The sequence below is a fragment of the Trematomus bernacchii genome, unplaced genomic scaffold (assembly GCF_902827165.1).
Source record: "Trematomus bernacchii unplaced genomic scaffold, fTreBer1.1, whole genome shotgun sequence".
Classification (NCBI taxonomy): domain Eukaryota; kingdom Metazoa; phylum Chordata; class Actinopteri; order Perciformes; family Nototheniidae; genus Trematomus; species Trematomus bernacchii.
This window is the reverse complement of record NW_022987720.1, coordinates 1,009,778-1,030,250: the sequence shown is the minus strand read 5'-3', so window position 1 is coordinate 1,030,250 and position 20,473 is coordinate 1,009,778. Positions and strand designations below refer to the sequence as shown.

General features: G+C 38.8%; 1 protein-coding gene and 1 long non-coding RNA gene across 2 annotated transcripts in view; both read left to right on the top strand.

The window, feature by feature from the left end:
- Nucleotides 1-1,978: 1,978 nt before the first annotated feature.
- Nucleotides 1,979-14,388, top strand: LOC117493520. The gene is made up of 2 exons (XR_004556971.1): nt 1,979-2,069; nt 14,274-14,388. It is a non-coding gene; the product is annotated as an uncharacterized LOC117493520 (long non-coding RNA).
- Nucleotides 14,389-19,700: 5,312 nt separating this feature from the next.
- LOC117493514 overlaps nt 19,701-20,473 on the top strand; it is a 17,702-nt gene continuing 16,929 nt past the window's right edge. The window contains exon 1 of the mRNA XM_034144112.1: nt 19,701-20,451. Within this exon, the coding sequence (XP_034000003.1) occupies nt 19,943-20,451 (509 nt within the window). The 5' untranslated portion in view covers nt 19,701-19,942. The remainder of the gene's footprint in view (nt 20,452-20,473) is intronic.

The following is a 20,473-nucleotide window of genomic DNA, read 5'->3' as shown; positions in this document are numbered from 1 at the left end:
AGAATGGGACTGGCCATTTCCTTGGTTGCTATGGAAAAGGAGAAGGTAGCAGAGATACAGAAATATGCTAATTCATTTGAATTACACATCACTTTTAAAAGAAGTTCAAATTAAATGTTTTCTTCATATGTGCAGGTGTGGTACCACGTTTGTGCGAACAGAGGCAGAGGCTGCAACAACACGCGACTGAAGGAGGACGGAGGTTGCACCATCTGGTACAAAGAGAAAGAGGTGAACAAAGATGCAGAAACAAACTAAATCAAGCTAGGAAAATCTGTAATTTGATATACAACTGATTCAGCAGAGGGCTTTTTAGTGATTTGATAGGAAGCAGATGCAAACATTCAAAGTAAAACGCCTATGAGCAGAAAAGTTTTGCTATCATTTGGAAGCATTGAAAGCTTGAGCACACACTTTTGACCCTTATGACATAATTCCACACTAACCATTGTGGATTCTCTATTCTACTTGTGTCTTTTATTCCCTTTCCTCTCTCCACAGCTCCTGTCAGATATTGAGGAGCATCTGAAGGGCACGATCACACAGTGCGAGCCAGACATCAAAGTACCTTTGGATGACTTTGATGGAAAGGTCACCTATGGTCAGCGTAAGGCTTTGGGACGTATGTTTTAAACTGCTTACAAATTGGTAGTTTTTGTTATCATAATCATTGCATAGATTTGCTGGTAACTTTGCTAAAGATACATCCACTGCAGTTGTGTTGAGCATGACTAACAAACCTGTTGCCCTTGCCTAGGTGGTAACTACAAGGGTCACGTGGATGCTCTGGCACCAACGGTCCTGGAACTGGCTAACATCGAGAAGGAAGCCCAATCTTCCTTCCTCCACCTGGGATACATGCCAAACCAGCTTTTCAGAGCTTTCTGAACACGCCCCAACTAGCACTAAAACTGTACAGATTAAAGAAATGCTCCAACAGGAAACAGAATCTTTATGATACAACGCAGTAGTGTGCAGTTATTTCTCAAGTTGTTTTCCCACCCAGAATTATGAACATAACATAATAAACGTAAAACAAATCTACTATTTAACTCGGAATGTCAAACTTGTCTCTGGCATCTGATACATACACTAATGACAACATAATTTGTTTGATTGTGTTTTATTTTTTGATTGATGTGGTTGAATGAAATATTTAAGTTTATTTATGGAGTAATTGGCTAAAAAGTCAATGTATTGAAGTGTCTGGGTGTATTTTTTGTTAAATAAACTGTAATAGCCTGCTCAGTTTGAGTTCAAAAGCAGGCAAGTATCCCCAACAATTATGAATGTCTCCTCTGTTTATTTGATTTATTGAGTCTGTTAATAATTTCTGATAAATTCATGAGAATATATAATCTTCACAGAGCAATGTTTATTTTCTGTCTGTTGTTACTGGATTGTTTTACAGCTTTGAGTCAGGCCTCCTCCACAAAGATTGAACAGGCATTTTTAAAACTAAGCACCGTTTCTTGGCTCACCAATGAGCTCACCACTCAGCAGCCTTATTAGGAAGTAGAAAACAAAAGAATAAAGAAAGATGTAGAGTTAGACCTAGTAGGACGCTACTTCTACAATATGAGGTTCTGACCTTTGCTGGTAGAACATTTGAGTATCTGGACCTCTTTGAATTATTATTGAATACCCTTGAATTATTGTTTAAAGAATTTAAGATTGTGACATTTAAAAGGGCAGTAGTATTACCACCGGAAATGAGTTACTTAAACTTACATAGAAATGTCGTGATTTAAAGCATATAAAAGTGCTGCAAGATCAAACAATGTGTGAGAAAAAAAAGAAATAACGAATGTATTACATTGATTGTGTTAATATGTAATCATTTAATTGTGCACATTGACAAATCCCGTTTTGATCGCTGATGGTGACACTTTTATTTTGAAATTTCCGCTCAGATCTTCGTTCTTCGCTTCCTGTGAAAGCTGTGCATCGACTGTTCTACATTTAAGAGGTTTTTGGCTGGATTTCATATAAGAAGACACCTTTTGGGACAACTTACGTGATGTTAACAAGGAAGGATAAAGTCTCCGAGAGTGTTCAGCCTACCTTTGGTACGTGTACAACCATTTGTTTCGCTGTTATTCGATCATGGCGGTTCGGTTGTGATTAACGTCGTCACAATGAAAGCATGGCGGCTGGAACTGTCTTCCTCGAGTCCGACGTGTTGGCCACAATTTGGTTGAGATGTAATCGTGTATGAGATCATATAAACAATGCAAGTCGAAAATGTGAGTCGCGTGTTCTTAGTCGAACCTATTTAAGTTGTATCTGCTTTGTCGATGTACAGAAGTAGGTTTTTTGTAACGTCAAAAAGCTTCATAGCTATCAACATTACAGTAAACCTATGCAGTAGTGGTAAGAAACTAAGTTCTAAACTAAAGTACTGAACTTAAGTACTTCTACTCCAGTACAATTCAGAGGTAAATAGTGTACTTTTGCTCCACATCATTTGTGTAATACCTTCATTAAATTTGCAGATGTAGATTAATGATACAAACTTAAATAGGACTTTAGTTGCACCAGGGTTAAATTAATAAATTAAGTATACAACTAGAAAATGCATTTCCTGCTTAAATGATTGGGAATGCTGTAAACTGTATACATTTGTTGCTGAATTTAGCTGAAAATGCAGGAAAAGCTGAATATTTTATTAGTTGAATGTTCTCTGTAGCTGCTTTTTAGCTACAAAAACCAAGTAAGTGTGTTGCTGAATTTAGCGGAGAAATGCAGACAAGTGAAATGATTTGAATCAAAATTGTTACAGCTCAAATGCATTGCAATCATGGATGTATAATAAGCAGGGGTGCACATAACTGGTACGCAGGTACGCATGCGCGGCAACAATCTGAAATGCGTACAGGTGTTGTGCCAAATTATGCACCCCCGTCATGAAATGCCCCCCTTAAAAATATGCTGACAAAGACTATGTAACATTTGTAAACATATATTTTGATTATTATATGACAAATATGTAAAATTAAACAATACATTTTAAAGCACGTGTATAGAGACAGAACGTAACAATAATAACAACAAAAAAAGATTTAAAAAAAAAAACTGAAAAGGAAGTAACGAATGAATTTCGACACCACTACCATCAAATACTGAGCGAAAAGTTTAACCACAAGAATCAAGACTATATGCATACTTGCCAACCCTCCCGATTTTCGCGGGAGACTCCCGATTTCACTGCCCTCTCCCGGGGTCATATTTCTCCCGCATTTCTCCCGATTTCTGACCAAATCAGATTTACTCACGACTGTTTCCACTAGGGATGCTCCGATCGCCAATTTTGGGGCCGATCGCCGGAATCAGTATCTGCCGATACCGATCGCCGATCCGATCGAGTGGGCGGGGCCTAAATGGAAGATTTAAACATCACTTTAAATCTTCCATTTAAAGTGATGTTTAAAACTCCACAAACAACAATCAACTTAATTATTACATTCAAATTATGTATATTATTCAAGTTTACATTCACTTTGGATAATACCACGGGAGAAATTAGCAAGCGCTCTCTTTTCCTCTCTCTCCCTCTCTCTCTCCCCCTCTCTCCCCCTCTCTCTCCCCCTCTCTCCCTCTCCTGACAGCCCGTCAGTATCATCTCATGCAGCTCGCTGATCCAGTAATGTGTGAGGCCGACAGTGAAGAATAAACATATTTATAACTACTGTAGTTTAGCTTGTTCCAGAGGTAGATAAAATAGCTAAGTGTGTTAGGTCTAACTCTTGTGTGTTTCGCTCCGCTCACACCGCCCATCACAGCGGGTGGAGCTGCAGGATTTCTGCTTCACACACACGTTGCATACCGCTATTTTACTGTCTTTTTCGGACACCTTAAAATAATGCCAGACCGGTGAAGCCATTTTGGCGAGCTTGTTTTGCCGCGTACAGAGAAAAGTGTCATGTATTTTACGTCATGCGATCGGCCCTCGCGATCGGCATGTTTAGAGAGCACCGATCGATCGGTAGAGAGTGAGTATCGGCAGATCTCGATCGGTGACCGATCGATCGGAGCATCCCTAGTTTCCACTGAGGACTTTAATACAGCTACACCATTCCATGGTAGCGCATCTCTTTAGTAGCGCGCGCAACTGAAAGTCTGAGAGGGTGTTCAGCATGGTGAGGAAGATAGTCACAGAACAAGAATGGACAACTCTACCCTCTGCTCACTCCTTTCCTGGTCCTCATCAAGGATGGTGCTACAGGCAGCAAGGCATTGGACTTACAACTACAAGAATGTGTAGATGTTCTTTTCATCTTTAAAAGTCAGTTTCCCCGCTGCGAGGCTCCGGTGCTAACAGTTCTAACAGCTCCGGCAATCCACTAGCAACCTATTGTCGCCCAATAATTGCTGCTAGTATTTCTGCTGTATAAACTGATAAGTTATGTGACACTCGTTTTGAGATTGATATTTTGAATTCTGGTGTATATACACGCCTATCCCCACGCATTCTTGCTTCTTAGATCCATCTGTATACAGTTTTAGGTAATTGCAATTTTTTAATTCCCACTTAATTTATTTGCCACTCTTTTTTCCTTTCTATGACACTCATATCTATGTTAGCTTCTGGGAAAAGCCATGGGGGAACACTGCTAAATGGGCTTGCTTTGGCAAACGTTATGGTCTCCACTCCATATGCCCTCGTTCTCTCCTTACTTGTCCAGCCAAACCCATGCCCCTGGAACTTTGTATATTCCCAGCAATCCTGTAGTATTCTGTTTGTGATATTTTCCTCTCCACTTCCTTGTAGCCTGACCCAGTAGGCCTATGACAGAGCAAGTTTCTCTCTTCTAAAGAATCCACAAATGTGTTTAATCGTTATTGTCATATATGTACTAAGTAAATACATTTGTTCCTGCTCAAGATTAGATTCAACTGTATTGTTATTGCACAGATTACAGGTACTGAGACAACGAAATGCAGTTTAGCTTCTAACCAGGAGTGCAAAAAGCAGTAAAGTGAAAAGTAATGTACACAATCCACTAGGGCTGTGCAATTAATCATATTTTAATCGCAATTACGATTTTGGCCTGCCACAATTACGAAAACAACATAATCGAATAAAACAATTATTTTGCTTTGCTAGGTTGTGACAGTGCACTGCAACATATTTGATCTAATTTATTTTGGTCTAATTTATTTGTATTTATCATATTTATATATGATTAGTAGCTTTTGGAAGTGCGTTCCAAAATATGTGTTGATCTTGTTTATTGGTATTTATTATTTTGATATTATTTATTTAAAGTTTTTCAGTTGAATTATGCGTTCAGGGTAATCAACAGTTATAAGATACTGTTCAAATTATTATTTGTATTTGTTTTAAAGTTCAATAAATGGATGTTTTCAAAGTCAATGAATAATCGTATTTAATAATCGTGATATCAATTATTGACCAAAATAATCGTGATTATGATTTTTGCCATAATCGCACAGCCCTACAATCTACAGAATAAAATATAGAATTAATTGAATGATGAAAAAACAGTGAGGGGTATGAATACACTAGATATACACAGTAGCCTATGAGCAGTATGAACAGTGTGTACTGTATGAATATGCTAAGATATATAAAATATGACAACGGTAAGCAGTGCAAGTATTGTATAAAATATATAGATAGTAATTTCATGATGATAAACATTGTGGAACAATGATGAAAAATGTGAATGGAAGTGGCGACGTAAAACTGACACAAAACAACACACTTTTGCCGAGCCAATGGAGAGTTTCATCACCAGCACGGGGTAAAAACCACCAATGAGCGCTCGGCTCGATATACCAGCGAGTCGTTTCCCATCAAGCATTTAGCTTCCGCAGCCCGTGGAGAGAAACTGCGCCGCCGCGCCTCGCTCTCAAGTTTGCGGGCGTCTTTGTCCCGCGAGATTTCAACGTCTCATGTAGGCGAGTCTCCAGAGCAAGTCGGACAAAATGACTAACCATCATGCAACGCACAAGCAAGACGTTGATCGCAATTGCGCAGGTCTGCGTCGGTCTCGCTCGTCTCAAACAAGCCTACTGTCACTACCCGATTTGCAGCCCTGCCCTATCTGCAGTGCGCATGTGCCATGGATGTATAATAAGAACTGGATACAGCGTGGGAGGCGGGGCATCATTCATTCCTATGAGAGTTGCTCATTCGCGCATGATGGTAAAATGGCCCAACTTTTGAGAGAGCGAAACGTCACAGATTACCCGGCATGCCTGAGAAGTACCCGTATGTGCGCTCATAGCGCATGCGCAACTTTAACCATGCCCCCCACAATGCTCGTTCACATCAAGCACGTCAATTTGCGTACACGTAACAGCACCGCACGTTCATGACAGCATGGTAATAGTTGTTATTATGATAGATTTGATATTAATGAGGCGGCAGTTAGCAGCTAGCGGTTAGCTAGTAATTATGCTAATTTACACATCAATCGTTATGTACTTTTATATTACGCTGTAACAGGATCTAGTGATAACCAAGCAACAGAGCTTCATTTAGCATGAAATAATTATTGCACTATATATATATATATATATATATATATATATATATATATATATATATATATATATATATATATATATATACATATATATATACAGTGCAATAAGCTTCTTAGTGCAATAAGAAGCTACTGTACAGGGACGTTAATCTACGTCAGTAATATTAACTTTATTTAATACAACATCTATGGTACAAGATTTAATCATACAGCCCATGTAGTATAATATTTTACAAATGATGAATGACAGCAAACATGTGCAATATATCCATTATTACAGCTCCGTGGGCTGGCAGTAAGGCGATATGGGTCTGTTCTTATTGTGCATCCATGGGTAAAGATAAACGCATGTAGTGCTGAACACGTAACATGAAAGCGCCGGGTGGCGCGGTCCCGTGGGTTAGATGCGCGTTCATAATGCAGAGGGAAATAACTCACAGAATAACGTTATTAGCAAATTTTTACAACTTGAGGAACGAATGTTTTTAATAAGGGCTATACAAGTGTTCATACTGGGTAGTTTATTTAGTTAAAAAAAAATTATCGAACGATTTACAGACCACTCTTTCCCCATGTAAGTCAATGGGAAAAAGTGTTTCCGGGCCTGGCAACCAAAAGGAAGTGTAGTACCGCCGTTTGGCCAGCACGAATATTTTCATCTGAGTCCGGCGCACTTCCTGGGGGCTTGGCATGTGCGAGATGGTCCGCCATATAGAGTGGCGAAGTCCCTCCCCTTCCGGTTGAGCCCCATGGGACCTTATTTCGGAAAAGTTATGCATTGAAGTCAATGGAGAGAGAAAGATTATCTTTCGATCCCGTTTGAATTGTGCCACGAATTACACATATGATGTTTGTCAATTTAAAAGATAATTTTGCAAGTCAAAAAAATTAAAATGTGTCGTAAAACTGTGAAGTAACACATTTGTTTGTGTGAAAGGCTCAATGAACTACATCTCTGGTCAACCACACACGTCACCAAGATGGCCGTCACTACTGTCTTGTCAACAAACGATTGACTATCACCACAATGAAACACGTCCTGAAGAATGTCATGCAAAGCCTGCCTTCCTTTGATTCTCTCTGAACTGCCTGGTCGTTTTAATGTTTAATGTCAACCATTTGTGCAGATAGCATGAAGTAGAAAAGATCGCCGATGCTAACGTTAGCGTTAGCATTTCTCCCCCGGAATTAAATGGTGTATTATAGAATGATCACACCGGTGACAGTACTATTCAAAGGGTTCACGAAATATGACTACTACTCTTACTGTTTAACATTTTGGGTTACTTAATGTTACTTCATGTTAAGGCTAATAAAAATGACAAGGCTGTAATGCTAACTAACGTGCTAGCTACTAGCTAGGTAGCTAACTTGATCAAGCCACTCCTGGTCGTTTCATCAGACGGGAAGCAAAAGAACGAGCAAGACCCATTGCTGGTATAATAACAACCTGGTACTAAGCACACAGGCATCTTGTTAAAGTTATCTTATCTTAGCCAGCGCCATATAGATAGATTATATCTATATTGCGCTGATCTTAGGTATCTGAATGGTGGAGGTAAACAATTGTGACATCACTTACGCGACTCTGGGATTTGTAGTCTTTCTAGTTACGTATTTTTCATAGTCTTATATTTCAACAGTTTTACGACAAACTGTGACTTTTTTGACATGGAAATGATTTTTTAAGATTGACAAACATCATATGTGTAATTCATGGCACAATTCAAACGGGATCGAAAGATAAGTTTTCTCTCCCCATTGACTTCAATGCATAACTTTTCCGGAATAAGGTCCCATACCCCGGAAGTAAGTGGGAGGGACTTCGCCACTCTATTGCACAACTCCATACGGCAACACTAATAGGACACTTGACACAGTGGCTTTTGGCAAAGCAGAAAAAGAACCGAGAGATGAGTTATTGTTATTACAACGTGACTTCACCATTATTTAACAACTCTTTTTATTGGGTTGTTTTATTTGGGGTTAAGTACATTGTCAGAATAAGTGAGAAATGGATTTAACTTCTGTTAGACAGCTATATACCATACATTTTTGCATACATTCACAGTAAATATTTATTCAGTATGATAGCTGATAACATAACTTTAAATCCATTTCTCACTTATTCTGACAATGTACTTAATCCCAAATAAAACAACCCAATAAAAACAAAAGAGTTGTTAAATAATAGTGAAGTCACGTTGTAATAACAACAGCTCATCTCTCTCGGTTTTTGGAGTTTTCTTTGTGTGCTTTGCCAAATGCCACTGTGTCCTAGTTGGGTTGCCGTACGGAGTTGTACAATATGGCGGACCATCTCGCACATGCGCACTGCAGATGGGGCAGGGCTGCAGATCGGGTAGTGACACACATAACAGCACTGCGCGTTCATGACAGCATGGTACTGGATTGTTATGATGGATTTGATATTAACGAGGCGGCCGCAGCAGTTAGCAGCTAGCGGCTAGCTAGTAATTATGCTAATGTGACCATAAATCGTTATGTACTTTTATATTACGCTGATAACAGGATCTAGTGATATCCAAGCAACAGAGCTTCATTTAGCATGATACTTTTGTGGGTTGTACATGAAACCACTTGGTAATATACACAAATATATGTATTTTGAGTTATGATCAATTGTGATTTAAATCTTTATCTAAAAAGTAAAGCTGATGATGGATTACTGTGGTGGAGGAAAATAACAATAGCCTATTTGTCTTTGAAATGTGATGGAGTAAAAGGATAGTAACTGATTATTCATGTTAAGTACCCCACAAGTAACTAAAACGTATAGTACTTGAAGGAAAGGTGTCAAATGTTTCCATAAATACCAATATCACACACTACAACACAGACTATAACACCCCTTGTTGTTAAATACCAACCATGTGCAATATATTTTTAATTACATTTTCGTAGAGCCTTGACTTTTTCAGCTGAATAAATATTATAACTAGATGGTTTTGTTCAGCATTGCCAGCTTCACTGTTGAGCTTTATGCTGTGCCCAGCCTTCTCCTGTCCTGTGCTCTGAAATCAAAATGTGGATAAGCATAAAACAACACTAAAATAAACACTACAATACAACTTGTTATTTGTTTTTTTGACAACAAAGGTTGTTCATTTGTGTGTATAAATATACAACACAGCTATATACACAACACAGCTATATATATATATATATATATATATATATATATATATATATATATATATATATATATATATATAGCTATATATATATATATATATATATATATATATATATATATATATATATATATATATATATATATATATATATATATATATATAGATATATATATCTATATATATATATATATATATATATATATATATATAGCTCTATATATATATATAGCTATATATATATAGCTATATATATATAGTTTGCATCCCTGATTATATATATATATATATATATATATATATATATATATATATATATATATATATATAGCTATATATCAGGGATGCAAACTCATCAGGTATGAAAAAGGTGACAAGGATCCGACCCCACGGAATATCAGAGGATTTTAGCAGTCAGAACAACTAAAGCAGCAGTGTTAATAATAACAGAAACGCCACAAGAGTCACATCTAATAGAAATATATAAAAGCATTTATTTTAATTGTGTAGCAGTCAGTTTATAATTTTGGCAGGACTGTTGAGCATTTTGAAAATGTATTTTCATGCCTCTGTTCAAGGCTTAGTCTTTCTATCTGTATAGCCAGTGGTGTAAAGTAACTAAGTTCATAAACTCAACAAGTACTATACTTGGGTACAATTTTGAGATACTTGTACTTTATTTAAGTATTTCAATGTTTTGCTACTTTGTTCTTCTACTCAACTACAGTTCAGAGGTAACTGGTGTACTTTTCCTCCACTACATGTATTTAATACCTTTAGTTACTTTACAGATGTGGATGAATGATGTGAAATATAATCAAGTGTTAAATCAGACTATAGTTCCACCTGGAGTAAATTCACAAGCAGTATACAAAGTCATTCAAAACTAGCTGCACCTTTACCAGCTTTGAACAGCTCCAAGCTCTGCTCTGAACACCCGAACGGTAAGGCGATATGGGTCCGTTCTTGTGCATCCATGGGTAAAGGTAAAACGCATGTAGTACTGAACATTAGGGGTGTAACGGTTCACAAACATTTCGGTTCGGTACGTACCTCGGTTTTTAGGTCACGGTTCGGTACGTTTTCGGTACAGCAGAAAAAATGATCACAAAACATAAAATATTTTTTGGGGGTTTTTAATTATTATTAAACTGTGAATAATGTATTCACTCAAATAAATACTAAATATGATAAAATAAACATTAAGGTGCAGCATTTCGATGAACTGAAATAATCTGTATTTGAACTTTACTGTACTGGTACTCACAAAACATAAAATATTAGTTTTGGGTTTTTAATTTATTATTAAACTGTGAATATTCACTAAAATAAATACAAAATATAATAAAATAAACATTAAGGTGCAGCATTTCGATGAACTGAAATAATCTGTATTTGAACTGTACTGTACTAGTACCTAAGCAGCCAGCTTGACATTAGGACTTACTTGCTTGTCATTGTATTTTCATGTTTTTGTTAAGAAAAATGAACTTGTCCACATTGCTTGCCGAAAGGGCAGATCCGCTGGCACTAACAATAGCCGCGTTCACACCAAGTACTTTGCCGTACTCAGTGCCGGCACTCAGTGCCCCGGCACTTATTACCCCAGGGCACTTGGTACAGATCGCGTTCACACCGGAATAAATTCCCTGAGGGAAGATTACGCAAATGAGCCGCTGACGTCACTTCGTCTTCTTCGGCTTTGGGTTTACTGGCAGGCCGCAAACAACTTCACGGTGTATACTGCCACCCGGAGTCACCGGCCGGAAGTCCCCGTAGTTGGGGACTGGCTTCAGTAGAAGCTGCTGGGATTCCCAGCAGCTTCTACTGAAGCCTTCCGAGTAAATTGCCAGAACGCCGACACCTCCTCATCTCCACCGCTCCCATGTTTTATTTTGTGTTGCCAGTCTAGTCTCTCTGCGTTTGTGCGCTGGGCGAATGCTAATGCTAATGGAACGGAACTAAACACGAAAAGTACGGTGAAAAGTACTCCGGTGTGAACGCGGCTATTGTCTCCTGCTGTGGAGAACACCCTCTCGATAGGGACAGAGGTAGCAGATACAGCCAGGTAGCGCTTTGCTAACATGGCAACATAAGGATATTTGGCGTTTGTAATAGCTTTGGCTCGGTCTGAACTTTTTGCGAGTGTTGGAGGCTTAAATGCTAGTGGGAGTTGGGTTTGCACTTCAGTCATTTTTATTTTGGTACCGGTGATATTCACGTTCGGGTGATGCCTTTTCAAATGAGTGTGCAAGTTTGATGTATTGCCAGCAGCGTATCCAATTTTAGTTGAACAATGCTGACAAACAGCTTTGGTTCGGTCCACCTGTCTTTGTCCGTCATCCTTGTACGTAACTGCGAAACCAAAATGTTCCCAAACCGGAGACTTTAATGATGCTGGAGGATTTTCGAGCTCAACTTTATCTGTGTTCGCCATTTCGACAGTTCCTCAAATTACTGACTAAATTTGAACGCATCCCTGTGACCAGCTCTCATGGTATGCCTCTCGTCCAATTAAATGACTTGGTCACTCTATGACGCGTTGAACCCAATGTGAGCAAATGACACTGAACGCTGCGACACAGCACCTGAGATTACTTCCAAAAAGTTGTTCACGTTCTCGATTTTTTACGTTTAACTTTATATTCGTTCGGTACACATCGGTACACACGTGTACCGAACCGAAGGGCCCATACCGAATAATTTCGGTACGAATACGTATACCGCTACACCCCTACTGAACACGTAACATGAACGTGCCGGGCGGCGCGGTCCCGTGGGTTAGATGCGCGTTCATAATGCCGAGGGAAATAACTCTCAGAATAACGTTATTAGCACATTTTACAACTTGAGGACCGAATGTTTTTAATAAGGGCTATACAAACGTTCATACTGGGTTGTTTATTTAGTTTCAAAAAAATTATCCAACGATTTACAGACGTCTCTTTCCCAATGTAGGTCAATGGGAAAAAGTGTTTCCGAGAAGTGTAGTACCGCCGGTTGGCCACAACGAATATTTTACTCAGAGTCCGGCGCACTTCCTGGGGGCTTGATTGCAATAGAGAGGCGAAGTCCTTCCCTTTCCGGGGGACCTCCATGGGACCTTATTTCGGAAAAGGTATGTATTGAAGTCAGTGGGGAGAGAAAGATTATCTTTCGATCCCGTTTGAATTGTGCCACGAATTACACATTTGATGTTTGTCAATTTAAAAGATAACTTTGCAAGTCAAAAAAAATAAAAACCGTGTGCAACCGCCCAATGAACTACATCTCCCGTCTCGCACCACACACCAAGACGGCCGTCACGTTGGCACATTTCACTTCTTTCTTTCAGAATGAGGCGATAAGTATTAAAAGAGGTGAAAATCACTCCAAGTCTGGGCATGTTGAGAGCTGTACATATACAAAAGGGGAGTTATGCCCCTTTCACACCAACGCGGTTCCCGTTCTAGCTCCGTGCTAGAGCTTTTCTGGTTCGGAACCGGTTCTTCTTTTCAGCCCCTGTTTTGTTCACACCGCCCAGAGCCTGACTGGTGCCGCCGCAACAACTTAATTTGCTTTGCCATTTTTTGTAAACAAACACACGGTGCACCGCGCACGTGAGTAAACGTGCATCGCTTTCTGGCTCCGTAATCACACCAATGCACAAGCAACTTTAGTATCAGGTTCCGACTGGTCACAACAATAATTAAATATCACTCTTAATATAACGCATAATTAACATTTATATATTTTGGGGTGCACATTTTGCTGTTTGCTGTCCTTATTTCTTTATGTTAAAAACTGGTTGCCACTGATGGCAACCAAAGGCCAAGAAGTGGTTGACATTTGTTCTGAATGGTTGCCAATGGCAACCTGGCAACCGTTACTGTCGAGCCCTGAAGTCATAGCAGTCATGTCCTGAAGGAGCTGAACATTTTAATATTTGAATGGTTTCTGTAGCTGAAAGTATGCTGAAGGAGTTAAACGGCAAACATTGGTCGAAATAAGTTGAAGAATAAAGATTTGAAGAACAATAGTGGAATGCTGTTGCACATAATTAGTGCCACCTTAACCAGCTTGATAAACGCATCGATAATTATAATCAAAACGATTAGGAGTGTGATGTTGGCCAATCTGCATAATGAGTGTTTTTACTTTTGATACTTTAAGTATATTTAGATGCTAAAACATGTTATTCTTTTACTTGAGTAACAGTTTGCAATACAGGACTTTGACTTGTAGAAGTATTCTTACACTTTGGTATTTCTACTTTTACTTAGGAACAAGATCTGAGTACTTCTTCCACCTCTGCCTACATGCAAGATTGTTTTGTTGTTCCTTCTAACATTAGTAGACCGATCGCTGATGGATTCATGCCAAGAATCACTTATTTGTATCCAGTATTATAATGTTTTGATTTTAGTAAGTACTGTAACTTGGAGTACGTTTGAGTATATGTTGTTGCCTATACTTTAGTTCTTTACATTTTGAATTCAGGGTTCCAACTTGTAACAGAGTGTTTCTACATTGTAATTGTACAACTTTTACCAAAGGAATAATTATGAATACTTCCTTCACCACTGTTAAACTTGTTTTTAAATGTTTCTTTCATCCATGCTAGCACTGTACCAGAAGAGTCTCGTTGCTGTCTGGAGGATGACCACATAGGAAGCAGACATTCAGTGTGGGCTAGAAAACTTGGAAGAGCTTTTATTCAAGATGAATGTCTTACAAGGTATGTAGCAAGATGAAATCTATATACATTTGCTGCAAGTAGAATTGTGTTTTTTGAAAAGTTGGTATTCATTTACTGTACAAGAAAATGCCCCTCATAGTCAACAAATGTATGGTAGTAGAAGAAATTAAAGGGGACCTATCATGCAAAATGCACTTTTGTATGTCTTTTATACATGAATATGTGTCCCCGGTGTTCCAGGGAACTCACCAAGTGTCAGAAAACACAACCCTCTCTATTTTCCTCCATACCCAAATCTCTAAAAAAGGGGCTGCAACGGATCTGATACAGACTGATCCAGATTTGAACACTTCTATGACGTCACAGAAGTGGCGCTACGGCTATTGGGCCAACTCTCCACCTATCAGGGGAATGTGGGGTTGGGCCACGGCCGGCCATTGCCGCTCGAAAGCGCTGGAGACGCTGTAGTACATATGCCAGGCCTGTAAGTGGTGCTGTAGTCTGCCACAAAAGCAGCGAAGAAGACTTCCCGCCCATAGTTACCATGGTTACCCTTCTGTTTATTCTCCGCTGTGGCTTTTTTTTCTCCCTCCCCGAGGCAAGCGTTTACTCCCGCTGCTTTAATTCAATGCAATCCCTCCCCGTCGAGGCAAGCACTGTAATTCTCTCCAGTTAGTCCACCAGCAGATGACAAATACCCACCTCTCCGCCTCTTCCAAGGAACGAGGGGACCGTGCGGCAGAGTTTCAGTTACTTTCGCCGGTCAAGATGTCCGTTAAAGTTTAAATCTTCCGGACAAAATTAGAAAAGTGCCGGTCAAAGGTCTTCTTTGTTATTTATTGAGCTTTAAAACAAATGAATAACGACTCTATATAATAAAACACGGAGGGACGGAGATCTCTTTTTCTCCCCCTCTTCTGACAGCCCAGCAGCTGATCAGAGCACGGCTCACCTCTCCTGCAGGGTGGCGTGGTCAGCAGAATCAGACCCGTAGACAGCAAACAGCACATAGAGCGAAATGAGGCATGGCTAAAATGTATGATCTGTTTGGTATTTTGAAAACAGAAACGTATAAATATACCTTTATATAGGTATGGCCCTACAATATATCATTTAAATATAGCATGATAGGTCCACTTTAAATTAAAATATGACAAATACTATAAAGATATCTGCAATATGTCCAAAATATTCAAATTAAATGAGCTGCACAGTTAAAAGATGAATCAAAAATACATTAGCCACTAAACATGCTGCTTGGCAAATTACTTTTATCTAAAGAAATAAAATTAAAAGAAATGGTCATTATGTCAAAGATATTGCCTAATGGCTATCACAAGTAACCAGAGTACTTTGAGAAACTAAGGGTCTAAGTGTCAGATATCTGGTATTTTAGTCTGATAAATATTATATAATTAATACTTTGGTTAAAAAATAGTGTGATTCATTTTTATATAATTTCATTCTTTTTTCTAACCAAATACAGGAACAGAAAACATACAAGGCAAAGAAGAACAGTAGGTGAATTCACTGCAGATGGAAAACGGGGACAACTGCTGTATGAAGAACAAAGAAAAAAGATGGATGCCAACAAAGTATGGCAGTGGCGCATTATGTGTGTAGACAAATATTCAAGACATCCAGAACCTTTCCAGTGCAGCAATAGAATTGGATTGGATTTTAATGTAGCATCCAACAACCATCAAAAACTGGATATAGGTTTAGTGACAAATGGGGTCATACTTGAGGTCTGTGACTTTGCTAAAACAGTAAACAAGAGTAAAAGGCATTTTTTCACAAACATTTTAGAGAACAATTTCAATCTTGATTTGGAAAATGATCAACAGCGGATTGACTTTACATCTCGAATTATGCGCAAAGTTAAAAACTTGATTAGGAAACCTCCTAAAGATAAAAATGAAGTTTTCACTCTCTTTGACACACCATGTAATCCAGAATGCTCGAGCAGCAATGAACCGAACATGGCATCCACAAAGCATAAGACTGAAAGTATCCTGGTGGAGATGGATGACACTGATGATTGGGAACATGAAGATGAATTACAGTGTTCACAAGCAACATCCAAAGATTGCATTAAGGCAGAAAGTCTCTTGGAAGTGATGGATAGGGCACAAAGTGATGACAGTGACTATGAAGATGAATTAAAGTTTTCAGAAGCACAGTCAGCAGAGAAACAAAAAGATGATGATTTTTCCAAGTTGTTTCCCTTTTGTGAGAAAATTGGTCTGAACCTTGATTTTGGGTCAAAACAAAGTCTAGAGCCAGGTTTGCTGACAAAGGGCATAATGTTAGAGTTAATTCACTTCACCAGAATTCTCACTGCATCCTACAGCCCTATTGTTCTGGATGTTTTGGAGCACAATTTTGAACTTGATCTACAAAGTCAACAAGAAAAAAGTCGAGCTTTGTTCAAGATATCGCACTTGCTGAAGAAAAGAACGAGATTTCTCAACATTGGTACCAAAATAAGCCCAGAGTTTCAAACTGAGCCGTTTCATTCCAGACAAATCCCTTCAAAAGACACAGAGAAACAGCTCTGTCTGATATGGAAGCTCCGCAATATCAGTTTAAGGAAGTGACAAAAAGAAGGCAGTCTGATTTAAAAAGTAAACAGGCAATCAAAAGGCGCAAAAGAGACATGGAAACAAACACACTCTCTTATCACACTCATTTGTATAGCAGTAGAACAGCAGAGGGAGATCATTGTCACACTTGTCCTGTAGGAAAGTCTGATTCAGACTCAGACTCTGGCAAAAAATGTGACATGGAACAAGAAGTAATGGTAACAGAGGGAAACTGTTCTTATCTCCTGGGATCATCTCAACTAATCTTGGACAAAGCCACAGATTCAGGAAACTTTTGCAAACAGAATCAGTCACAAAACCCCAAAAGTTCTCTCGGCTACGACATTCCTAGAAAACCAGAATCAAACTGTCTTCATGTGCCTTTCCTCAACACCAATTACATTGTATCCACTTTACCAACTGATAACTTAAATGTGATTCCACCACTTGCGACATACAGTCAACATAATGAAGGAGGGCATTGTGGAGTTGAGGAGAAATCTCAGACTCCAATAAATGTTCCAAACAAGTCAGACATGGAACAAGAAGCACCTCTCCACACCACAGATGACATTTCATCCAGTTTACCAACTGTAAACTCAAATGCAAATCAAACGAATGAGGGAGGATGTTGTGAAGTTAACGCGCAAACACAAACTTCCAAAAATACACTAAACATAGGTGACTTGAAACAAGAAGAAATGGAAACGGAGAACTCAAATGCAAACCCACCATTTGCAAATCAACCAATTGAAGGATGGCATTGTGAAGTTGAAGAGCAAATACAAACGTCAAGAAATATACTAAACAATGGTGACATGAAACAAGAGGAAATGGAAACAGAGCACGACATGTGGAAGTTGCGTGCTAACCGTGCAAGAAAAATCCTCTCAACATTCGAGTTTGGTCCATTCCACAACTCAATTAAATGTGGCCTTGAATTCAATGTTGGATTTAGTGCAAAGAAGAACATCAGTGTTGACGACTTGCGTGACAATCATCTGCTCGAAGCTGCTAAATTTGCCATAGCAATGAATTATTCCAAGCAGGATTTCATCATGGAGATTCTTGAGCACAACTTTGACTTTGGCCTGCAAAGTGAATACCAGCAAAATATATTCACATTGGAAATTATGAATCGAGTGAGAGAGCTGGAAAATTGTGAAGATGCAATTAAATTCTCAAATGACGTTTTTGAACTTCCTGTTCGTCCTTGTATGGGCAATGTAAAACATCAACTCGGCAACATAATGAAAATAGAGTGCAAGTTTTCTCCACTGCTCCCACCTCATTCTCAAGCTAACACTTCAGAACATATTTCACAGAAAAGTTTGGATCTTTATCCTTTCTGCCAGGAAATAGGTCTGAAGCTAAATGTTAACAATCATCTACCAAAAAAACTGGACATCAAAAAACTCTCCAATGGATCCATTACTGAAGTGACAGACTTTGCAGAAAAGTTGTGCGGAACATTTGAGCAGACATGTCTTGACATCCTCAGACACAACTTTTCCTTTGATTTTCAAAGTGAAGATTCTGACCTTGCCAGAAATATTCTTGCACGGATTCCTTTTCTAGTGGAGAAGCAGAATCTATCAAATTGTGTAATCCAAGGAACGGGCACAAGAAAAGACTCGTCAATAATGGTCAAACTGGATTGCCAGAGTAACCAAAAGGTAGATGCATGTAAAGCTGATTCTCTTCAGACTGTGAAGATAGACCAACAGGTAGGCAGATCTACTGATTTCGGACAGCAAGATGAGCTGAATTTAAACCTGTGGAAATGTCGGTCTAATCAGATTGAGCAAGTCCTCTCAGTACCTCATGAAGAACATTGCCCACTTTATTCTTTCTCTAGATGCAAGAAGTTAGGAATTGATTTCAATGTAGGATCTGGATTCAAACAAAATCTTGATCTAGAATTGTTGACCAATGGCATCATGGTTGAATTAAACACATTTGCTGCAACACTAATATCAGCACAAAAGCACTTCATCACAGAGATACTGGAGTATAATTGTGATCTTGATTTAAGGAATGAGCTGCATCGCAGGGCCTTCACAAGTATGGAGAAAAATGAACACATTACATTTGAAGAAGACGGATAAAGATCATCGGAAAAAAAAGCTTTTTGAACTGCCTGACTTGATGTGCTTACAAAATCCTACAAAATATTGCCCCAAATGCCTCCAAGAAAGAAGTCATAAGCTTTCTCAGGATGACTCTGACCCTATTCACATGCATCATCTTCATCCACTAACAATGGCGGAAATAGTCTCTGGTGACGCAAACTGCACCGAACAAAGGACTGCAAGGGATCAGTCCTCTACCTTCTCAGGAAGAGCGGAAACGATAATGGCCAAATACCCTTCTTGCAAGGAAATTGGTTTTATCCTGTTTGTGGACAAAAACAAACCAAAAAATAAATTTGACACAAATGTATTGACAAACGAGATTATTCATGAAGTGGTCAGATTCACCAAAACACTGTGTGGGACTAAAAATGGCATCATTAAAGATGTCCTTGAACACAACTTCAACATGGGCATGCAGGGGAGACATTTTTCTCCTACGATTCCAAATCAAACACTGACGCCAGACTGGTTCAATGAAGTTTATGTTATTCGTCAGAAAGCCAGCAAACGGGAAACTACTGTAAAAAAAAAGAACGTTTCCACTGCAAACAGAGAAAGAAAGAGCAGATGACTACACTTGTCCTCTAGTAGAGTCTGATCTAGACTCAGACAAATTCACAGATTCAGGGAACTGTGGCATTCAGGATAACTTGACAAATCCAAATAATTCTCTAAGCTTAGACATTCCAGGACAATTAAATCAAGATGTCTTGTTATTCTTGCACCTCTCACACCACAGATGACATTTCATCCAGTTTAAACAACTGTAAACTCAAATGCAAATAAAACGAATGAGGGAGGATGTTGTGAAGTTAACACGCAAACACAAACTTCAAGAAATACACCAAACAAATGTGACGTGAAACAAGAAGAAATGGAAACAGAGAACAACTTGTGGAAGTTGCGTGCTAACCGTGCAAGAAAAATCCTCTCAACATTCGAGTTTGGTCCATTCAACAACTCAAAGGAATTAGGTCTTGAATTCCATGTTGGATTTGGTGCAAAGCAAAATATTAGGGTTGACAATTTGCGAGACGCTCATCTGCTTGAAGTTGCAAAATTTGCCTTAGCAATGAATTCTTCCAAGCAGGATTTCATCATGGAGATTCTTGAACACAACTTTAATTTCGGCTTGCAGAGTGAATACCAGCGAAACATATTCACATTGGAAATTATGAATCGAGTGAGAGAGCTGGAAAATTCTAAAGATGCGATCAAATTCTCAAATGAGATTTGTGTACTTCCTATTTTCCCTGGTATGGGCAATGTAAAACCTCAACTCGGCAACATATTGAAAATGGAAGAGTGTGATGTTGCTCCCGGGTTCCCACCTCATTCACAAGCTAAAACTTCAGAACATTTTTCACAGAAGGGTGTAGATATCTATCCGTTCTGCCATGAATAA